Raw genomic sequence first — 24,008 nt, 5'->3', positions numbered from 1 at the left:
CATATGCATCTTGGGACTTTTCCCAATAAACCTTACAATCAATTGCTAAACTCTGGCATGCACATCCATTATTTCACAGGCTTTAACTGTATCAGCAGCATGCAATTTAGCCCATTTTGTATTCAGACCTGTACAACTCTGACAGTTGAAAAGATACCCTGTCTACCATTCCTATTCTCCATAGAGGTTAATTTAGAGCACAGTTACAGCGTCCCTCAGTCTCTGGAGCATCCCAAAAGAGTAAGATTTTTATTGAACATTCCTTTAGTCTTTTTAGTATCCAGCCCTCTGATATGGTTCGCTTTGCCTGAATTCTTGAAAGAAAATATTTGTATTCCAAAGGCTCTGACAGAGTTATTTTAAAAAGGGCTGTTTCTGTCTTGGTGTTCAGCTTTTAATAATGCCATCCATATTCAAGAGCAGATAGCAGCTGACATATGAATTCCTCATGCAAGTCCTGTCTTGAATTTTTCTTCTATCTCCCTTTCTCCATCTAGTTTCAAGAAATCCACCTCTGTATGCAAGGGAAAAAAAACCAAAGGCAGAGAAGTGAGATATAGGAGTGACACAAAGTTCAAATTTGTTTAACAATTATGACAGGAGGTGACAAGCTAGATAAAGAATTCAGGGGTAAGTGACACATGTGCTGAATTAGAGACATTTTTGCACATTTCTTGCCCTTTTTCCTGGAACACCTATATGACGTTTATAAATACCTTTCCACATCTCTGACGCAATGTGGGGAGCCATAGGTGCAACCATAATGCAGAGTGACGCCAAAGCATCTTCAAATTCTGTACTGTGGAGAACAAGAGGCCGAGGAGCTTGCTGAGCAAAAAAAGCAAGAAAAAAGAAACATACTATTAACATTCTGAGGTGGGGAGGAAAGTAGTTTAATTAAGAAGAAAATGCAGTAATAAAACCTAAAATCAGTGTCTGTGCTAAGGAGAGAGTAATTTCACAATAAATTGGAAAACTATGAAAATGGAGAAGTAAAATAAGAACTCTTGGTCATAGAGTGCTCTCTAACACTTAGAAGCTAATCCTGAAGTGGCTGATGAAGACCCTTGGGGATCTACTCTAGCATAGAACTCTGAACACACATTCACGTGGACAAGAGTGGCCCACAAACTCCTTTTGAGTGCTGCCTTTTCTAGAAGTGCAACCTTAGGCAAAACCAGAGGTATCTGAGAAGAGGTGAAACACTTACTTGTATATGACAGTCAAACTGTTGAATGCAACACAGATTTTGTTGGGACAAAGTTCAATTCTACACGAACAGAGAGTGGCTTCAGTAAAGCTGAATTTAGTGATAAAGTGAGGTTTTAGAGCTGAAGGAAGCTTTGGGAATAAAAAGCACAATGAAGCCTTTTACAGTTTTATGTTCTCATTATTTTAGTAAAGTGTCTGGCTTCTTTAGTATAGAAATGTGCAATTTCTGGCAAAAGATAACTTGACTGACAAAATCTGAACTTCATTTCCCCATTTAACTTAACTTACAGGAAATGTAAAAAGAAAGATACAGCACTAACAGTAATCATATTAATTTTTTTTCTTTACCTGTCTAAGAGATTACACCTCATGGCAAATTCAGCTGACACATTTATTTTGTAATCTATCTCTCTAATGAAACAGTATAAAAAAAGGTCAATACATGTCACGTTATGAGAATTATTTGATGTGATGAAAACACATTATCATCAACTAGAAAATTGTCAAAACCCAGTGATTTGCTTGAGTGACAATTTTGTCAGAGGGCATCTTATAGTGCAAACTATATTTGAGTAAGTTTTAGTAACTACTACCCACTTTCAATGTTTAATCCTTGCCCACCTCTCCACTTCCTCCTTTTAACTGGGAGCAAAAGAAGTGTCAGCATGCTATGTGGAAACTTATTCTTCAAAGATACTCCACTGTCTTCTTTGCTCAAGAAATACGTCAGTATTCAAGTATCTGGCTGTCTGTAGGACTCTGAATTTTTTTTTTTTTAATGTTCATTCCTCCATCCATTAGCCCCAGCTGCCTATGAGTCATTGAGTTAGAGATAAAGAAATGCATACAGTTCTTCAACACCATACAGGATGCCAGACTTAAGTTTTCTCAGTATAGCACCTGTGCACAACCTATTTAACTTTTGGTTAAATTCCTTGATTTTGCCTATATCCAAAATTGGAACCCATAAGGTATAAAGTGGTATTTCAATAAAGAAGCTAAAACTTTAAAACTGATATTTAATTTCTGGTCTATATCAGGTTACCATTACATGCCTGAAGGATTGCTCAACCAAATCTAAGAGTAGTAATGAAAATAATGATAGTAGTTTATTATATTTCATCTATCACCACTGGCTGATAAACAACAATCTAAATTAAAAACCTTAAACCTTAAGTTCAGCAGTGTAAGCTGTCTTTGAGGACAGACAATGTGTGATTTTCCGTGCAAAGAACAACCCTTTTAAAGTCAGAATGTTCGGTAATTCTATAATGTACTACTATATCTATCTATCTATGCAATTTGGTTAAAATCAAGAGAACAAAGAGCAGAACTAAACAAAATGTATCCTCTTCAAACTACAGGATGCAGATATAAACATCAGAATCTGATGGATCTAATACCATCAAGCTCCTCCTGCAAAACTGTTTATATTTCAGGGTTACAGTGATACTGGAACATGCTGCTTTTGAACTGAGTAACTCAACAAGGCTCTTGACTTAGTAATACTGTTTATGAAGTTAATGACTTACAGAAAGCTGGACCTATAGTTCAGGCAGCTCCTGTTTGGTAGAAAGACTGACAGGAACAGTGTCTGAGAGAAAAATACTTTCATTAATATCACATACTTACCTGGAGTACATTTGTTAGGCTCATCAATCGGGAAATAGCTGCATTGAACAAATGATCCTCTGTGAAGTACTTGGTTACCTTGTATTAGAAGAAAAGGTCTGTCATTAATTACTTAAAATTTTCCAACTTGGAATACTGGGTTTTTAAATGAAAAGCAATTACTGGTAATCAATTTCAATTTGTGAAATATGTGCATCTTATCTCTTATATGAAAATCACTTTGGTATGCAAATATGTGCAATCGCAGGTGGGGTGGAAAATCATATAAAACAGTCATATAAAAATTCAACTAATTAGCTTCCCTTCTGTTTCACAATTTAAAAAGCTTCAAACAATGCTATGAAAAATGTGCATTAGTCACCTTTTATTACCTTTAATAAAGTATCTTCCCTTTGCCCCTACAAGAGGCCTTTTATCTTGTAAATCCATTTATACTGGTGAAAACTTGTTCATAGATTACAAAATTAGAATTGTAAAGTTAGATAAATGATCAGTTAAATATCCCTCACAGCAAGGTTTAAACTGGTAAAAGTTTTTATCCAAAGAAAATTACTTGAAGTTAGTTTTGGTATTTATGTTTCCTTCTGAGTCTTGGCTAACTGAATTTATACTAATCACAGCAGGAGATAACACATAACAAGAGATGAACAACCACTTCAGTATTTTTTTCAAGGCTATGCAGTGGCTTTTTTCGTTCTATATGAAACAGTAGGTTTGATAATGAGGTATGAAGCAAACAGACCAAAGCTTTTGTTAGGGTAATCTACAGAACTCGCCTACTTTTTTTTTTGCTTGAAATGGAGTTAATTTGAATCCCAAATTCCTTAAATGAGGCATACATCCTTTAAATAAGTTCTTTATATTTCATCCTTTAAATAAGGCCCACAAAATTTGTAGGTAGATAAATTATTTACATAGAGAATATTTCACTTATAAAAAATAGCTACTCATTTGGGGAAAAGTTTTTGGCTCTGTAAATCAAACACATGGTTTTAGCATAAGAAACAACTTATTTAGTAATTTAGAAACTATGTAAGTGTTTCTTTTAACCTCAGAAATCACCAGATTCTTCTGCTCCCAGATCTTTCTGGCTTCAGCCTTCTCCTTCTTATTCAGAAGCTCAGGATTGGGCATGGTTCCTGAAGTCCTTGCTTCAATAAGTTTGGTTACAAGTGCCCAGAGGCGTATCTGCCATCTCTGAACGCCGGGCATGGCATCAGCTGAGATTAATGAAAGATTTCAGAAACAAATGTCAGTTAAAAGTAAAGAATCCAAAACTTTAAATAAAAGTGGAAACAGAACAGAACACTGGAATTAAGCATTTTTTAAAAAAACTCTATTTTAAATGAAAGACATCAATGCAATTAAAAATGTCTTTACAAGTAATGCTGAGTTGTTTCAATGGAAATCAGTAAGATGAAAGTATTTTTCTGCAATTACTTTAAAACAGATGTATATAGCAAGAATACAGCATAGAATATTTATGAAAATCTGTAAAATAACCCAACATTATGTCAATGCTAGAATGCTCATCTGTTTTAATGACTCCACAAAGGAATTGTACTGCTCTCATTTTTTGAATTCATGGCAGAATACAAACATATACACAAGTATGCATACACGTATCTTTTCAAATTGAGAAGTTTCTTGTCAAATTTGATTTCAGCAAGTATGTATGCTTTTGTTGCAAGAGATGCTATTGTGCTATTTGGTATAGGCTCTGACTCTTGGTAGCCTCTTTTGACACAGTTTATTTTGGGATGGGGCCACAATGAAGCTGTTGACCTTGACCCTGAAGCATCAGTCCTACTCCATGGCTGCTCACACCACAGGGGAGAATGGCGTAAGCCCTGACTTGATGCCCACCACTGAAAGGACAAGGAATCTAGTCTGTAGGGCAATCACCCAAAGACTATCCCAACCAGTGAAGAGAAGGATCATGACAACTGAGAACTACTATTTAACATTCTCTGAATGAAAAATTTCCTGTAATGGATTTGTGTGGCAAAGTTTTGGTAGGGAGAGGCTACAAGGATCACTTCTCTGGGAAGTTTCTAGGAGATTCCTCCATGTCAGACAGAGGCAGTTGAGCCCAGGAAAAAGGGAAGGATGAGGGAAAGGTGTAAATTTGGTTTTACTTCTCATTACACTAATTTTAATTGGTAATACATTAAATTAATTTCTCAGTCGATTCTGTTTTGTCCATGATGGCAAATACTGAGTGATCTCCTTGCGCTTACCTCAATCATTGAGCCTTTTGTTGCACTTTTCTCCCCCTGTCCAACTGAAAAGCAAGGAGTGACAAAGCAGCTTGGTGGGCACCTGACATCCAGCCCACAGTCAAACCCAACAAAACCTACTTAATTGCTTAAATTTAAGCATTCATAATTTTGTTATCATTAAAAATTCAGAACAAAGAGTAAGGAGATTTAAGGGATGGCTTTTCACCTAACTTTCTATTTTCTTCTCCCCTGGAAATACCTTTAGGTGGTTAAATTCTCCTTTTGTTCATGTTTTACAATATTTTTAACATGAGATGATGCCAAAATCTTCCTTTGTATTTCTCAAGTAATAAACAGGTTGGCTTAAATGACTAAATGCATTTTTGCTATCATTACAACTGCATGTGCTTAGCTTTCTTACATAATGTTTAATCACCAAGCTCTCGTATACTTTGCATCTAAGATTTGGTACACAGTATCCTCACAGTAATTTAATTATTCCATTTTCAAGATCAGAAAAAACAGCAAAAAGATTGTGCATCACCAAACTAGCTGCCTCAGAGGGAATTGTGTACATGTGTAGTGTTTGGGATGCAGCTGTTAAGGCTTGATTCTAAGAGACTCGTTCTTTTAAGGGACCTTTTCAAATGCCTTGCTCTCTACTGGTGCGATTAGGTGATGACAAAAAGCCAGCTGAGAACTCATAGAGCTCACTCTTCCAGTACATATAATAGTGCAACAACATAAAAAGGAACACGAATATAAAGCATGACAGACACAACTGAAATAAAGTTTAGTGCAGGCTGAACTAAGTGGCAAGAAGTTAACACATGAAAGAATGAAGAACTACACTTTTTGAAACCAGGAATGGAGTGTTTTATTAAAGCCTTATGTAACAGGAAGGTGAAATGTAAATGAATGTATAAGACTACATTAAAATGTATGAACCAAAGTAGATAAAAGTAATTAAGACCTGTCAGTATAAGGAATTGCATGACATGAGTAAATAAGTACACAGGAGGGTAATTCTTAACTTATTCAATAAGTAAGCTCATAAAAATGTCATATCTAGAAATATTAATTACTAGGAACTCTGATTAACATCTAATGAAATTGCTTCTGAGATTTCATTAGTCCAGCTTACAAAAGCCATTGCATGTGTGTTAATAAATAGAAATAACAAAATATTGTAAAGTTGTATCTCTGATCTGATATTATTATAAAAAAACAGATTATAAAGAAAAATAATTTTCTGTTAATCAATTATTGCTCAAGGAAAATAAAGATAATGAGGTCTAAGTTCTCAGAAGAAAATACAACTTAAGTAGTTTTCGTATATGCTTTTAGCTTATAAAAGGTAAGCTGCTTGCAATAATCTTGTAAGTTTCCCTCTTAGTGACAGCTTTGTGATCCTCTCTCCTTTAAAAGAAACAAACAATAAAACCTGTTTATGATATTTTTTGATTCATTTTTCCAAAGCTTGGGAATCAAGAACTGTATTAATTTTGTGTTTAAACTATACTACTTGAGAAAAAAGCCAACAAAACAAAGTACAGCAAAAATTTGACTTACTTTTAGCATCCCACAAAATGTCTTGTTCAGGAGGAGCAGCAAACAGAATGTAAAGGCGCAGGGTGTCAATGCCATACTCTTTCACTATGTCCTCAGGGTCTATTCCATTATACTTAGATTTGCTCATTTTTTCCCAAGAAACTTGGAGCTTCTCACCAGTTTTTAGGTGAACTGGTTCACTTCCTAAATATTAAGACATACAAAAACTACTGAAACAAATTTTGCTTACTTGTAACAGCAATTAATTTTGTTCCCTAAGCATGAGAAGAAACAACTGTTTCTAGTGTTTTGGGTTTTTGTTTTTTCCAAATACCTTAAAGAGAAATACTTTCCACATTCCAACACATTCCAAACACTTTTCCCTCCCAAATATTTCCTGTCTTAATGTTTTTAACACTAATGAAATCCTAAAGCTTCCATCAAATCATGTCACAAAGTCTCCTACCATTTGGAAGCTGTATCTGGCATGCATCCTAATTGCTGCTGCCTTGACAGCTTCTGATATTTAAATTTTTTTATAACCATGATATTTAAAACTTCCTAGATAGGTGTACTGATTTGATACAATTCTGACCTGTACTTAGCTTTTGCAAATACCAGAGTTACAGGTTCCAACTGCAGTAAGCTATCCTGAAAAGAGTGTGTTTTCTCTTGCATGAATTTAGAGACAGCGTGGGGCATTTACACTGAGAAAGGTGCAACTGAGTAAAATCCTCTACTAAAAACCTCCAATCTTTTGTAAATGAAAAAAGGGTAGCAAAGAGTGGCAAAACTTAAGAGGGTGGATTGGAGGGTTGATTTTTAACTGGCTTAACTATCCAGTGAAAACAAGGATGTATGAGAGGAATGCTTAAGAGAGGCAAATACAACCAAACTATTTTTGTTGCTACAGGTGTCATAGCAATGATTAGTCCAGCTTACACAGTGAAGCCTCTGCAAAGAACTTGAGAATGAGTACCATTTCCTAAAGGTTTTACATTCCTAATATCTACTGAATATGCCTGCACCTGTGCTAGATTTGCCACAATGATTTTGTATGTTGTCTGTTTGCTGGGACTAACTGGCTCCATTCAGCAGGCTGCTGAGCACTGTCTTAACAAAACTGACTTTTGATCTTTTGGACTGCACTGGAGCCAAAATAATACCACAGCACTGTTTCTGTGTTTGAATGCAATTAAAAGCTCCTGTATAGAAGTATCTTTGTGTACTCACAGTATGTGTAAATACTAAACTCACAGAAGCTGCTCTCCAGTTTAAATATTAGATTAATTTTCTCTTCCAAATTTTCCCAGCACTGAAGCAGTCCCTGGCTTTAGGAACACATCTATGTTGATTTTCCCATGCAGTTTCTCTTACCAGTGAGATCAACCTCCTCTCTCTTCAAACACTGGCCTGTTGTTGTTAGTCTGAATGTCTGATTCTTGATAAGACCTTGCACCAAGAGCTTATGGAAAGGCTCCCTAAGGATGGAAGGAAAAAGAAACTTCTCTGTTGAAAAGAGCTGTCAAAAGCATACTTTATGATAAGCCTCAGGTGTTGAGCCAATCAGGTACAATTTTTTAATGAAACAAGAATTTCAAGTTGACTATACATAAATAGTTGGCACCTTAGAGTAATTTGTGCATTGATTAATGGTGGCTGGCTGGCAAGTCTTAAGTATTTATTTGCATTCTGCTCACATTCCTGTACCCTAATTTAGTACTAAGTTATTCTAACATCACTTTTCAAATTAGCATATGGATAACGCACAGAAGTTTCTTGTACAACAGTACAATTTCCCTAACTTCAAGCAAAATCTTGTATGAAAGCATTCAAGTACCTGGCTTCATTGTCTTACAAATAATTAGTTCTAGCTTCCCTCTGAGGAACACAGGATTTTGAAAAAATCAAAATGCTGTTGCACATTTCTTTCTACAAACAGGTAAGACAGTTTCTCTAACATAAGCACCCACATGCCTTGTCCCTTTGCAGAACTAGCCAGGAAGGCCTAGCTGTATGAAAAAGTGTACTAGAAAAAGGGCAATGCTGAAAAGTTCATATCTCAGTGCATCAATTTTTTAGCACCTTATTTTTCTAGCAAAATTTACAGCAGGGAGAGTAAAATTCCATGAAATTAGTATATGACAAGGCTAAAAAGAGGCTTGAAAGGCAGTAGTGCACTCAGCAAGAAACACTCTAAGTAAACACTGCTCTGGTTGACACACTATTGTGGCCTCCTCCTTTAATGATCTTGCATTTCTAATGCATTCCGTCACATGTCTGTCACTGTTTTCACCGAAGAAAAAGGCAACAAAATTAATCCCTAAAGCTTTTGGTTCCTACTCAGTGGAACAGGAAAGTAAGGCAGTTCTAGTACAGCTTTAAGAACAGTAGGGGCCAGGAAAGGAGGTATGGAGCCAGTCCCAGAAAGCACATACAGTTTGGAAGCCTTCTCATGGGACCCTCCAACACAGGGACATCAGTGACCATCATTTTGGAGGACATGGTCATCAGCCCCTCCTAATGCTGATACGTATGTGCAATATTAAACAATCTGAATTTTCTACACTTTTTACCTAATGAAACCTCAAATGTGTACAATGCATACGTAAAAGGATGCATTATTTCTATTAACTTTTTTTGAAAAAGCCAGAGTATATCCATTTAAAAAAGAAGCAGTAAAACTAGACTTATACATTTTACTTCACATGTACAAAAAAGTCATAATCCAAAACATGATTCACTGTTAAGGAGTTAATAAATAATTAAAAATTATTAAGAAATATAAATTACATGACAATTTATCCCACTATTTAAACCAAAGCAATTTAATAAAACAATTGAAGTATCATTAAATTGTATCATATTAAAGCAGGTATATGCCAAATACTAGTCCTTAAACACTTTTGATGACTCTGAAGTAAGAACATATTTGAAAACAAAACTATAAACTGAGAAAGTGACAGGCTTCATATTTTATCTTCAACATGCTCAAGTTTGAACATGAGTTTCCTTCCTTGCATATTTTGTATACTTGTAAATATTGTGCAAGTACTGGCACATATTGATGTATCACTCAGTCACAAAGAAGTATGAGTCTCTGCCACGCCACCTGGTTTTATCAACAATGTTAACTAGGAGCAACTCAAGCATCTCTATAAATATTTTGTAAATGATACTTCAGAGGTTGACTGAAAAATCTTATTGTTTAGAAGTAAAGGAACTTGAGGGAATGAGAACTGAAGGCAAATTTAGACAGTAAAATGAAAAACAAAAATAGGATGCAAAAATAATCTAAAATACAAAAATATTATTATAAATTATCCAAGTGAATTAGAATGTAAAAATTTGGAACAAAATATTTTGTAACCCTATCAACAACAATGGTGGGAAAAGGCATCAGGATAAAACACATTTCTCCTGTCTCTACAAACTAGAGACATAACATCACAGGAAAAAAAATTCCCTCCCTATCATTCAGTACTTCAGTCTGTTTAAGATCTCAAACAGTTATTAAAATAGCTACACTTCCTGCTATCTAAAGTAAAGCTAATGAGGTAGCCAGATCATCCAAATCAGATAGGGCTCTCCACTGGAAGTGATTTTTCAAGGAACACTTACTTTTAATGACAAAGAGTTAGTTCAGATCATATGCCAAGTTACTAAAAACTGAATGTAGGAACAAGCGTTTCTTATTTTTGTTTATGCTGACAGAGGCTACAAAAATGCAATACAAAATACATTACCAAGTATGGGGAAAAAAAACCCCACCATGTGTCCCTAGTGGGAGACCGCAGGAGTATGGAGACATGCCCAAAATGAGAAAGCCAGAGCCCATCTGCTAAACACAGGGCTCTAAACCAAATTGAGCCCTGCACTGAATGCACAGTGATTTTGGCAGCGTTGTGGTGGCTCCATCTCATGTTCACATGCAGAGTTACACTTGAATTCAGGTTAAACTGCACACCTCAAACAATTCCCTTCAAAGGCACTTCTTGGCTGCATGAGGGAACTGCCAAGGAGTTGCAGCACAGCAGGGATGATGCAATTCTGACCTCAATACTGCAGCACCTGGTCATGGCACCATAAATACCTCCTGATCCAAAACACCAAGAATAATGAAATTAAGCCATTTCCAGACACACTGACATTCCTGGCACAGAGGAGGAGTCTGGAGCTCCTCTGAATGCTTGGTCATGTTTCGGACCGTAGGTATAATGGAATGGGACAGGTTTTCACCTGCCTGTGAAGTTTGTTTGTGCTCATGCTGGAGTATCTGCACTGAGACCTTGCCCATATTACAGACTTTGATCGTGTTGTACATCCCACATGCAAAGTATGCCTGGCACCTCTGAGAAGGATCAGCTGTGCTAGCCATTAAGTCTTTAGTACATCTTTTCCTTTCTCAAATGTTCATATACAGGTTCATCTCTATGAGAGACCATTCTAAGACCGTGCAATGGATGGAAAGGGCAAGCATGACAGACAGATCAGGAATTCCTGCTCAGTGCCATGTTCTCATGCTCTTTGCTTTGCTATGTGCAGGATGACCAGCAGGACTTTCAATCCTAGTATAAATGACCTGGCTGGAAGAACACCGTGGAGCCTGCCACAGCGATGAAATAGTGAATTCAGGAGAAGGGATAGCCCTAGCAAGGGAGCTCACAGCATGAATTTGCACCCTGCACCTTTAGAAAGGCTGAGAGAGCCTGAGTGCTGTGCCCTGCAGTGAAGACAAGACAAGGTCAGTCACGATCGGCTGAGTTCAGGGGGCTGGGTAACCTGCTGTTAGATACAGGTGACTGCAGGATGTGGAAACTGATAATTTTAGGAAAAAAAAAAAAAAAAAGACAAAACAATATTGAATGTTCAAGATTCCACACAGTTAACAACTGAGAGCTTTTGCTTAAAATCAGCATTAGTGATAAGGTCCTAAATGAATGCAGAGAAGCTGCAGCATCATTCCTTCACAGAACAAGCTATTTCTGTCACACGCACATCTTCTTTTGCTCTGTAACTCAGCTATGTGAAAAATAGTGCCTTCTTACTCAGCAGATTTGCCCTCTATCAGAGTCAAATCTGCTGACTTAATGGCAACAATGACATTTTTTATTGCTTTATAATCCTTCAGGGAGCATGTCCTAGATTCCATTTCCAATTATTCATCACACAGAACTGATTACTGAAGTCTAGGGCAGAAACAAATTCTGTGTAACTTGTACTTGCACAGCTGAGCAGGTGCAATGGAGAGTGTCAACACACGCCTGCCATGGTAGATTAAGTTGGAACAGAGGAGGAGTTTTCTGGTCCCAGATGCCTACCTGGCCCCTCTCCCAGCAGTGGTCACAGCTGGGAGGGCTTGCTGCCTTGTGAATTATTTATAGAAGCAATGTATTTTACAGACCAGACTGCTAGAACAAATTGACATCAATTTGGGCTTAATCTGATATCACATGTATGAATACCCAGAGGGTACCACTTATTCTGCCTTGTCATTACTAAGAAATTGAGCAGCATTTCTGCTCAATTTCCTACCATCTCCAGTCCAATGCATTAAAAAATAAAAGACCATGCCTCATCTTTAGGGGATATTTAAGCTATATTGATACCTGTAACATTTCTGTAATAATCATTACACCATATTTGGAAAGGTTGCTTTGAAAATCCAAACTAGGAATTTAAATTTCTGTTTCAACCACATTATTATATTAATAGCCATTAAAGACTACTCATAATTAAAGACTACCCAGAAGTATTTAAACGGATTTGAACATCACAGGATAGGAGCTAAACAATAAAAATTTCCATAAAGAAAACACATCAAAATGAAAAACTACTACAGGTAAGTAGGGGAATCAACAATTTCTAAGGATGATAGGTGACGCTTTAAACGGTGGCAGCTCTTGTTAACTGAGATATAACAATTTTATTTTTTTAATCAGTGAAAAGACCTAAGCTACTAGAGAGAGATTGAAAATGCACAAGAGGGCAGTGTTTTTTAAGATTTTAGTGTTTTCCTTCAGAGCTGTGGGTTTTGACATCATGACTTTGAGCTTCCTTAACAATAAGGTTGTTGTTCCTAATTATACTTTTCAGATCTTTCAGACTGGCCCTTGAGCACTTCAAACAGAAGACTGAGCAAAAGTGGCCTCTGATTAACACTAAAACATTTAAAATACACGGTAATATTTATAAAGGAGTTATGATTTCTATATTAAACCAAAATTCTAATTTGACTTCATGGCTTCAAAGCACCTAATGCTTTACCTTGCATAAAGCTGAAGCAAGTGAACAATTTTGTGCACGATGATGAATTTGTTAGAGTCATCTTGCAGTCTGAGCACACATCTAAGCACACACCTAAGCAGTTCATACACCTGGCCCTCGGGGAATGCTGGAACAGATCTTCACATGTGCAATAGCTCTGGAGATTGTATCCAGTGCCAAAGGTATTCTCCACAGTCTTGCAAACTGCTTCTACAGAAAGCAACTTCAAGTTTCTTCTGCCATCATCACTAGATGTAGCCAATACTTCTTAAGGATTTTTCTTCACTGAAGGTAGAGTTTTCTTCTGCAATTTACCACATTTAGATCAGGCTACACTACACAACTTTTGTGCTACTGGTCTGTCACACCAGAGGGTGAACAAAACACATTCCAAAGCAATGCAGCTACAGAATCACAGAGTCCTTAGAATAATGCAGGTTGGAAGGGACCTTTGGAAGTAATTTGGTGTAACTCTTTTCTCATATCAGACCTAACTTCAGGTTGTTCAGGGCCCTGGCCAGCTGTGTTTTGAAATACATGATGATGGAGATGCCACAATGTCTCAAGTCAAATGGTTCCAGTCTCATCACCTTCCCTGACAAAACTGTATTCCTTCTGTCCAGCTGAACCTTGCTGCAATCTGTGACTGTTACTCCTTTCCTTTCTCCATACATCTCTGAGACGAGTCTGGCTCTATCTTCTCTATAAACGTCCTTTAGGTAGCAATAGATAGCAATTACATTCCTTCCTTAGCTGTCTCTTCTCCACGGGGAACACACTTAACTCCCTTAGCCTCTTCTTGTATGTCATATGCTCCAACCTCTGACTATCATGGTGCTCCTCCTCTAGACCCTCTTCAGTTTGACAGTGTACCTCACACTGGGGTGAGAGCCTCAAAACTAGACACAGTATTCTACTTGTTCCTAAATGATGAGCAAAGATAACGAAAGCTGGGCATGGTTTTTCTAGCAGAGTATAATGTCATTGGCAGCTGCTGACCCACCTCTGACTTGGTGTCCATCAGGACCCCTAAGCCATTCTCTGCTGTAATCCTCCCCACACAGATGGCAGAGCCCCACATGTTCTGTTGAAGTCATGGTAAATCATATGCATAATTTATGCACAGCTCTCTCCTCATCCACAGATGGAATCACATCAGCACAGCAGGAAAGCAGATTAAGTTGGGCATAATTTATTCTTGGTAAATCCATGGTGACTGCTCCAGTCACCTTGCCTTTCACGCCTGGAACTTTTATGTGTCTGGTTCACTTAAGTGAACCCTAACTCAATCCTTCTCTACAATGGACAGTGTCTATTGACTTCAAACTTTCCTACTAAGCACAGACCTTGACAGCAAAGGCCAAGGCAAAGACCTCCTTTTCTACTTAGGCTCTTTGCTGTATTTTGCATCAGGCCAATGTCTTCCTTGCTGCTCTTTTCAATATATGTCCAGAAGCTCTTCTAACTACATTCACATTCTTCATCGGTTTCAATATCTGATGGGCTATGACCTTTCCATAATCCACACTGCCTATCTAGTAAAGGCTTCTACATTCCTCCAAGGGTAGCCCATCCTTACTTCCAATTTCCTTCCACATATTTTGGTCTTCTTAAGGTCACACAGGAGGTCCCTTTTTAGTCCAGCTGGCCTCTTTTCATCCCTTTTTTCTAGCACAGCAAAGCAAACCACTTACTTTGCAAGAAAATCTCCCCTGCCCTGTGATCTCACTTTATATTGACAATACTTCAGACACTAATGTTGTTAATGTCATTTTGGAAGGCTGAAGAATTTAACTAGCAAAAGAACATTTTGCTGCTGTGTTACAGCTCCATTATATGGCTGATGGATTAGGATTATAAAACCTTTTGTAGAATTAATAAGCCTAAAATTGCTTGCAAGGAAAAGCTTTAAAATTCTCTGCTTGAAGGCATAGCACCTCTTGAGAGGAGGGGTCTGCTTAGAAAGGTTCACTCTGGCAAGAAGAAACAGCCTTCCTGCTGCAGCTACACAAGCTGCAGACAACAGACTGAAACACAGGTACACAAATGATGTGCATCCAGTATTTCAAACACAGATTTCACTACAAACTATTGCACAGCCAAGAATGAGTTATGAAAACACACTGACTATTTTCATCAAAATTAGGAAATACCTTGGGGAAACATTCTGCCAGCTGCAGTAACTTGTCCATCTTTTTCTGGCTCACAACTACTTAAATTCTAGTATTGTAGCAAAACTACAGCATTTGAGTGAGTTCAGTGATATATATATTTAGGCTCCTCTTTCACATCAAGTTTTTACAGCGAATACTTGTAAAAAATGAATTATTTATATGAGTTGTGGCTGAGAAATCACTGAGCACTTCTCATGGGGCCACTAATTTTCACTCAATCTATTCAGTCCTCTCTGCAGATGGGGAAACAGGACAGAGCATGGGCCAGGGTTTCATTGTTCTGCCACTAGTAGTCTCCAAGCTAAGGATGGCATTTTAGGGCACAAAAGAACTGAATTTCAGTGGAAAAGGGGATGTCAAGGTCAGAACCTATCTAAGAGGACAAAGAACAGAACAACAGATTATTCACCTTCTTCCATTAAACTTTACCTCTAACCAAAACAGAGAACAGTGAATTAGGCTATAGCAGCAGCATCAACAAGAATAATTAAAAGTAATTATATAAAATTAATTAAATAAAAAAATAAATTGACATGAGATTAATATATTGCTTTTGCCTATCAAGAAGTATTTTGTACTGCTCAGCTCTAATTATACAGTGACTTATAAGAGTGCTTTTTTTTTTTTTTACATATGCATGGTTCCACTGGAATTAATGCTATTACTGGTAGGAAGTTACCTAATTTGAAATAATAGCACTACACAGAATGCCTGAAGTTACTAGTTTGTGCATGCTTTTGCAGGCTGGAATCCTACAATAGCACTTTATCACTTGCTCTGAGCCAGTTAATACTCATGCAATAAAAATGTTTGTATGAACACATACAGGAAGTGCAACTCACTGTGAGAAACCAAGTACTGACAAAGCAGGAAAATACAGGCTTATTTGATGTAATGTTCCACCATCACAACCATGTCCGCTAATACTCTTGCAAGTCAAATGAAATAAGAAAGATTTTAATGGAAATATGTAAGGCTTACTTGTGTTTTGTCATCTTTAGATCATGGCAAAAATGGCTGAAGAACCTTGCATAGAATAAGTGCATAACTGCATGTTCCTTTCCTCCGATGTACAAATCCACGGGCATCCAGTAGTCTGCTAAGTCACTATTAAAGGGCCTGAAAAAACAAAATTATGGGAAAAAATCCAGTGCTGAAAAGAAAGATCAGCACTACTAAAGTAGCTCACCGTCCTTAACTGGACAACACTGTTTACTGAGAGCAATACATGTGTAATGAAACTTTCAGTTTGCTATCAGATCTTTTTATATCTTTAAGTAAAATGCTTATTATAGACAAAAATTTAATTTCCGCTGAGATGTAGATCCACAAAAAGATTATTTTCTTGTATTTCAGGCAAGCAATTATCTGAGAAAGCAATGAAAACGCTTGACTGCTCTTTAAATGATTTTTTTGTAAATACCCTGTGGCCAGCTTTAAATTTTTTTGTATTTAGCAAACTTTATATACAAATATATTAGAATGAAAGACAAAAGACCTGACCACTTAAAAACAGTTGATTTGTTTAAATTGACGGTTTGCATTGTTGCCATTAGGGGGCAATGATGCAGTTTAAGGCTGCAGAACGCTCTGTAGAGTGAGATGGGCCACAGCACTCCAGCTGAAGGATGCTCGATGAAATGACAGTAAATTTGCCATTTACAGCATATTTACTATATCGTTGGAGGTCACCTGAATGGTTTCCCAGCATTGCTTATTGCTTCGTTATATATTTCCATGTCTCCTGTAGTGGGCCCACAAAATACCATTTGTACAGAAGTTTTTCTATAATGTAGGCTTCAAGCCCCTGCTCTAATAAATTTACTTGTTTTGTCTGTCTGCGTGATTATTCCATCTGTAATTTTTATTACAGCGACACTTCCTTCCTCATAGATGAGCCCAGAAGCAAATAATGTATCTGGGATTCATGTCTTCAGTGGAACAAATCAAATCTAACTAGTTCATAGGGTTCCAGAATCAACAGAGTAATTCTCCTGAACTGTAGACCAGTGAAATATGGCTTATGGAAATTAAGAGTTTACATATGCATAGCTTAGTTAAAAGAACTAACTAAATAAATCAAATGCAGGCAGCAATTTAGTGCAGAAGTCCATATAAATGTTCTCATTTCAGTGTAAAACAGATTAGACTACACTAAGCTGTTACTTTGACGGTTGGATGTTACATCTGACTATTTATTCTTCAACTTCTGAAAAAGTCCCTCTTGCCCACACACAAAAAATACTTCAAACTGTAATGGAGAGGAAGCAATCTGCCTCACTCAGTAATAGCAGCAATATATTCATGCTATCACTAGAAAATAATTAAAACTGGCATGAAATAAAAGAGTTCACAGAAGATATTTTTTCTAGTTTAACCAAACTAGTGCTGCCAATACAAAAAAAAATTATCAGCCCAGCACTATTAATTCAGAGTACGTGTAGTATGTTCCCAGACACTGCACAATAAATAAAGAAATACATGCCCAAATACCCCATCATGTGGTATCAATGTTTTAAAATATTCTTCCTATCTTCCTCAGACTACATAGTAGGGATGTTGCACTAATTCCTCTTTGAGAAAAGAAAGTGCTATCAAGCAGCACTACTACAGGCAGTCTATGAAGCAGAAAAACAGCTAAACAACTACATCTGTTTTCTCACACTCTCCATGCTGCAGACACTAGTCCACAGCACATGAAAAATCTCCTTTCATTAATTATGCATGTAGTGGAAGTGCTGACACAGCAGGAGATTGCTGTGATGCCACTTCACTTGAGGTCTGCACACAAGGAAATGGCAAGAGTCACCAGAATTTAAAAGGAGATAAGCAAAGGTGCCAGGTTTGGCAGCTGGATGTTACATTGGACTATTCCTTTTCTTACCAGGGGAACAGCACTGCCTGGCCACACACTGAACTACTCAGTGCATTGCCAGGGAGGGTACATGCCATGCAATTTACCAATCTCAGAGTCATAGCAGGCTGTCATTCCTGATGACACCCACCACTAAGGACTTCAGCTCCTCAGCTGAACATTTTCTCTGTGCCCTGCCCTATAATTCCTGTTCATGCAAATTTCTGCTCTTTGCCCTGTAGTTCCTGTACTTACATAGTTGTGTTTACACATCCTGCTCTTCTAGAGCTGGTCAGATCTTGATCTCCTGACATAGGAGTCAACAAATAACAGTTTTAGACCAGCTCCATATATTGTCCTGGTTTTGCCTTTAATAGAGTTCTTTTTCTTCTGAATAACTGGTATAGTGCTGTGCTTTGAATTCAGTATGAGAATAATGTTGATAACACACAGATGTTATGGCTGTTGTTGAGCAGTGTGTACCATAAACCAAGGTCTTCTTGGTCTCTCATGCTCTGCCAGAGAGCATATGTACAAAGAAGCTGGGAGGAAGCATGGCCAGGAAGGCTGATCCAGACTAGCCAAAGGGATATTCCATACCATAGTCATGCCCAGTATATAAACTGGGGGAGTTGTCTGGGAGATGCCAATCTCTGCTAAGGGATAGCCTGGGCAGTGGTCAGCAGATGGTGAGCAATTATACAGTGCATCACTTATTTTTCCCAGGTTTTCTCTCTCTCTTTCTCCCTCTCCTTTTTATTATAATAATTATTATTATACTTTGTTTCAATTATTAAACTGTTATTATGCAAGCCATGATTTTTAATTTCTTCCTCCTCCTAATTGTCCTTCCCAGCCCACATTATGTGTGTGGTACTTAAATGCCAGCAGTGGTTAAACCACACCACCTACCCTCTGCTGTGCTCAGGCCCAAAGGGCAGGCACAAAATGAGGGCAGTGCAGGAATTTACAGTGCCAGTAGACTGCAGCTAGAAGCTGGAAGCACCTGAGTGTGTGGTCTCTTTGTTCCCTTCTGCTCTGTGTAGCTGGCTTGCCCCCAGTGGCCCTGTGCCTGCAGCCCTCACCTGTCAGTGTTGTGAGGGTCAGTGTACCTCAGGTAGTACCAAGCAGAATCAACAAATGTATCCATGGTATCGACTTCTCGTCGCGCTGCTGCCTTGCACCTGAGCAAGAGGGGAGAAAAGCTTTTTTTAGACATTGACAAGCCTGAAAAAAAACCAAACATGGACAGAGTGGCCACAAAGACATTTAGATTGAAAACTGAGCAGTCTGAAGAGTGACATGTTCAAAAAAAGACCAACAACAGTAACAGGACTGACGTTTTCCCCCTCCCTCCCAAAACATAGCAAAAGAAAGCCAAAAGAAGCCTGAGCAGCCATCACATCCAGCATCACCTGAAGATGGCACTGCACTGGACAGCCCTCTCAATCCTGGAATTTTTTAGAATTGCCATTTTAAAAGCTAAAAAGCACAGACAAGCATACTTTGCCATAAATGGGTACTGAATATAGATCACACTCATTAGGTACCAGCAGATTTAGCAGAAAGGTCAGGTGGTTGTCTCTCACTGATTGTCTGTACAAAATGGTCTTTGCAGATTCCATTTATTATCTCTAGAAAAAATTAACTTAGTTTAGTTTCAGCTTTCATTGAGATCAAATCTCTTCTAGACCTTGTAGCACAATTTTAATTTGTGATTACAGCAAATTGATTTTTGCTTGTAATTATATTTGCAGCCCTAAGGAACAGTTTCAAAATAGATTTTAGGAGCTCAGGTTACTTTCTGTTAATTTCTCCTTGAATATCTGTAGTTTGTAGGAGCCAATAATCACATTTAATAAACTTCCATTTGTTGTAAATGATCCCTCTTAAAACTCTTACTATTAAAACAATGGGATTATTCTAAAGTCAATGAAACTTTGTAATCTGTGACACTATTGTACATAAATGACACTGATTATATGTAAGAAATGTACACAGTTAATAGTTGTATGTGTTTAAACACATGTATATAGTAGTAGTAACTATATATAATGAATGTGGACTGGTTATTTCATATTTACTAACTGCATATTTAGTCTCTGCTCAGTCTTGATGAGTGAGCTGCAACATGTATCTCTGCTTGTCTGCCTGATAATTCAGCCTGGCTTGCCAAGGCAAGTTTACAATAGCATCACCATTTAACATTTTCCTTCATTCTGTCTTGGTTCCTGGTCCTTCTCTACATGCAAGTTTTTCTTCCAATGAGAACAATGTAATAAAGGAATTTTACTTCTAACTGCTTTTTAGTGTAGAAAGATAATTTTTAAGAATTGTACATATAAACAAAGACTCGGCCAATGTAAAAGAATGGCTTTCTGTCAAAAGTAAGAATACTTTACAGTCATTGAACCATAATTACATCTGCTTCATGCCTCTGTGCTCTAAATGGACATGGCTCACTAACACAGAGACAGCACGGGCATCTTTCAGAGTTTATACAATTTATATCAATACTGTGATTACAGGCACAATACTGTAATCTTATTAGACAATCTTCAGATGACTAACACAATTACTGGGACTTGTATAACAAAGAATAACTTGGGCATCTTCTCCCATTTATGATTGTTAACATTATTGTCACCCAAATACTCAGACTTTTGTATCTTTCCATCTGGCTTTCCTTATTAATTCTAGGTATTAAATGAAACTAATAAAAACCCCTATTACTGCAGAGAAGAACTAAGGGAAGGGATGATGTCACTTCTTGGAGCAAGGAAAAGCAAGGATGACTGCAGACAGAAGTAATAGCTCAAATGATTTGAAACTGTAGCAGATATGGATGAGCCATACTGATGAGAGCTGTCAAAAAGGTGAAAATTAGGAAGACAAATAAAGATGAGAATTAAAAAAGTTAATTTCAGCAACCTACTATATTTTAGGCTAAGAAATTAATCCTCCATGACTTTATTTATGACTAAACAAATGCCTTTGATTAACTTCTATACAGAGCAGACACAATAACTATTCAGAAACCATAAGGATTTGCTATACATCAAAAGTACGTTATTGCCTGGTAAACAATAAAATAATTTTTAACTAAGGTTGTGGGGGAAGACAAGAGTGCACACAGTGACTTTCAGTCACAATAGCAAAATTTTTCAATTGAAATTAGAATTGTAGACCAAGGCATTTCCGGGGGCTTTAACTAAACCTGTAGATCTTATTCAGTAAGGCTCTGCTGCAAAGGTCACACTTTAAAATACTCTACTATGTGTAATTTCAATAGGCACATCTGAGAGGAAATTTTCTGTGCAGAAACATGGGAGTAAAGGTCTGTTTTACAAAAAATTACATGCTATCAACAAAGTTTAAAATACATGTTTCCAGAGAACCATGGAACTGCTCATATTAAAATAAATTTAGATGTTATGAATCTGCTGAATTATCAGTCAGAGCCCTATTGCCATTTATATGTCTGATTTCCCGGCCTGGCAGCCTGAAAACATGCTTCCCATTAATTTGGTCAGACTGCTAGGAGCAGCAATGCATTGCACTGCTGATGAAAGACTTCCCTGGGATACTTTATGCTCTACCAGTTCCTCCCACAGAACCTATAGGCAAACTTCAGTGTACAGAATATCTATGCAGTTCTCAAGATTACACAACTGATTTTTATAACACATCTCTCACTACATTATTTAAACTTTTTATTTCTTGAACAGATGGACTACAAACAATAAAGATTACAGTGATGACGGGATGCATTTACTTTCAAATCTGAATTAGATGCTATCTTTAAAGTACAGCTTTATGATAAATATTTATATAGCTGAGGGAACACTTTATTGTTGACTATTGCGAGAAAATAAATGCAATGTTAGTTTCCTTAACAAGAGGACAAATTCAGTAATCATTATAAGCTTTATATGAAAACTGATGAAAGACAATTAAATAACTGTAATAAATGAAGTGATAAATACTGTTAAGAAATGGAAAGTTGAGAAAATTATTCTGCTTTTTTTTTTTTGCTCTCCTCTAACTTATAACCAGTGAGTTTTGTTTCAGCTTGTTGATGAAAAAAGAGCAGTAGTCATGGAGTGCTGCAAAAAACCAGTTTTACAGAGTGTATAAGAAAAAATCCCTGTGCTGGGTCAAATTAATTATAATTTTGGAGTCCCAGAGCAGTCACTTGCCAACACTTTGGGAAAGCGCACAAGAAACAGGCAGGTGCAAAGCGAGCTCTCCAAGGCTGCAGCAAATACAGCACTGACTTACCTTGGACAGGAACAGTTCACCCATTCTGGGGCGCTTTCCAAAGGCGAGGCTCCCTTTCCTGTGAACGTGGTCACACTGGGCAGCACCACAGGTAAGTCCTCGTAGGGCACAGGGACAGCACCGCATGTGTGGCAGTGAATGATTGGAATGGGCGTTCCCCAGTAGCGCTGCCGAGATATTAACCAGTCTCTCAATTTGTCACTCGTTAGGTCTCCACCTATTCTTTTATTTTTGGCCTGCTCAGTAATAGCTTTTAAAGCCTCCCGCCGAGTCATGCCGGTGATCTGATTGAAAAAAAAAGAAAAGAGATGTGGAAAAAGAAAGATTTATAGTTGCTGTCAGTAAAAGTGCAAGAACAAACAAAACCAAGAGAGAGTCAAATAAAATAATAATTTCTCTCTTACTGCTGGTTAACATCCTGCTGTCCAAGAGACTGTTCACATACATGCTGCTCATTTGAACCTTCTTGCTTAAAGGATTATGTTCTTGATGGTCTGAATAGAAGAAGGCTGAGAGAGTCCTGTAGACCTTTCAGCCATTATTGGCAGATATTTGCGTTTACTGCTGATATCTCTACCAGTTGCTATACACCAAAACTTTCAAAATTCTATCACAAGCTTAAGGCAGAGACTGAGGAAATGCAAATGAAAACTGCTTTCCTTCTCCTGTGCTCATTTCAGGTTTTACTATTCTTGCTTTCATATCAATTTTAACCACTTAGACCCTACCTGGGAAGTAATATGTCTGCTATTAAAGTACATATTTTCAAGAGCTATAACTAAAGATAAGATTCCTATGTCTCTTTGTGGTATCCATGATACCACAAAGGCTGAAGCCACATTTCAATGAATTTGTGGAAGAAGGATTAGTATGTTCATGTTTAGGTTAAAATTCTATCTAGGTTATGAAATAAGAATCAACTTTTAACACAGGTTAAATTATTCAGTTTCCATTATTGAACTGAAACCAATACAGAGGAAAGTTCAACCTTCCTCTCATGTACAAAAGGAAAAAACATATTTTACTGCTACAGCAGGGCAAACATATTTCATCATTAAATTATCCCCAGAAATTTGGCAGCATAAGTTTGGCTTGATTTTTAAAAAAATCCCTTTAATCATACAAAGTATTTGACACTCTTGAGAAAAGAGATTTAGTTTGCATTATAACTGTAAACTGAAAAGAAAACAATACTTGTATACCCACCTCTGCAGAATTAATGACCCTCTCCAAACCATTTGGCAATGTCTCAATGACTTCAGTGAAAGAAATGCCCAGATTCCTAGCTACTGCAGCATCTTCTGCACTAGTACTAGGAATTCCTATAAGGGATGAAAAACCACTTCATTTTTATGGCACTCTCTTTACAATGACTTACATTTTCCAAAAGAGTTAAAGAAAATGGTTTAAGAACAGTTAAAATGTTTTTGTATTCTTTAAGCAGTGAAATTCAAACAGCAATAATTACAAGTCAGTAATTTCTCAGTTCCTCTGTAATTCAAACTTTCATCAATGTCCTGTCCTTCTTTCAGAAAAGTTTTAAAATTTGATGGCTCTGAAAAAACTAAAAATAAAGCCATAAAATTTGGATAGAATTATAGAATTTTCAATATAACCATATTATCTAAATATAATATATTTAAACAATGAAAACTTTAATTCTATTTGCTAATATGATAATCAAAGACTCAACAAAAAGCAGTCTTCCTGTTTCAGTATTAATTTATCTCTAATTTCATAGAACTATGAAATAATAGAATATCATTAGAATTAGAATTCATCTAATTTCACCATAACACAACTGTCTCAAACATT

At 37.1% G+C, this 24,008-nt stretch overlaps 1 protein-coding gene across 2 annotated transcripts in view; it reads right to left on the bottom strand.

Annotated features, from left to right (window-relative positions):
- LARS2 (leucyl-tRNA synthetase 2, mitochondrial) overlaps positions 1-24,008 on the bottom strand; it is an 81,987-nt gene that overhangs the window by 11,500 nt on the left and 46,479 nt on the right. The window contains exons 11-19 of one of the 2 annotated variants that reach the window (XM_021547917.3): positions 23,400-23,515; positions 22,194-22,477; positions 18,998-19,096; positions 16,040-16,177; positions 7,995-8,098; positions 6,639-6,821; positions 3,895-4,064; positions 2,845-2,922; positions 717-828 (exon numbers count right to left, since the gene is read on the bottom strand). In XM_021547917.3, the coding sequence (XP_021403592.3) occupies positions 717-828; positions 2,845-2,922; positions 3,895-4,064; positions 6,639-6,821; positions 7,995-8,098; positions 16,040-16,177; positions 18,998-19,096; positions 22,194-22,477; positions 23,400-23,515 (1,284 nt within the window). The remainder of the gene's footprint in view (positions 1-716; positions 829-2,844; positions 2,923-3,894; positions 4,065-6,638; positions 6,822-7,994; positions 8,099-16,039; positions 16,178-18,997; positions 19,097-22,193; positions 22,478-23,399; positions 23,516-24,008) is intronic. The other variant, XM_021547918.3, reaches the window with a different exon arrangement.

The sequence above is a fragment of the Lonchura striata genome, chromosome 2 (assembly GCF_050655825.1).
Source record: "Lonchura striata isolate lonStrDom1 chromosome 2, ASM5065582v1, whole genome shotgun sequence".
NCBI classification, from domain to species: domain Eukaryota; kingdom Metazoa; phylum Chordata; class Aves; order Passeriformes; family Estrildidae; genus Lonchura; species Lonchura striata.
Note: the sequence above shows the minus strand (reverse complement) of the source record. Positions and strands in the feature narration are given on the sequence as shown.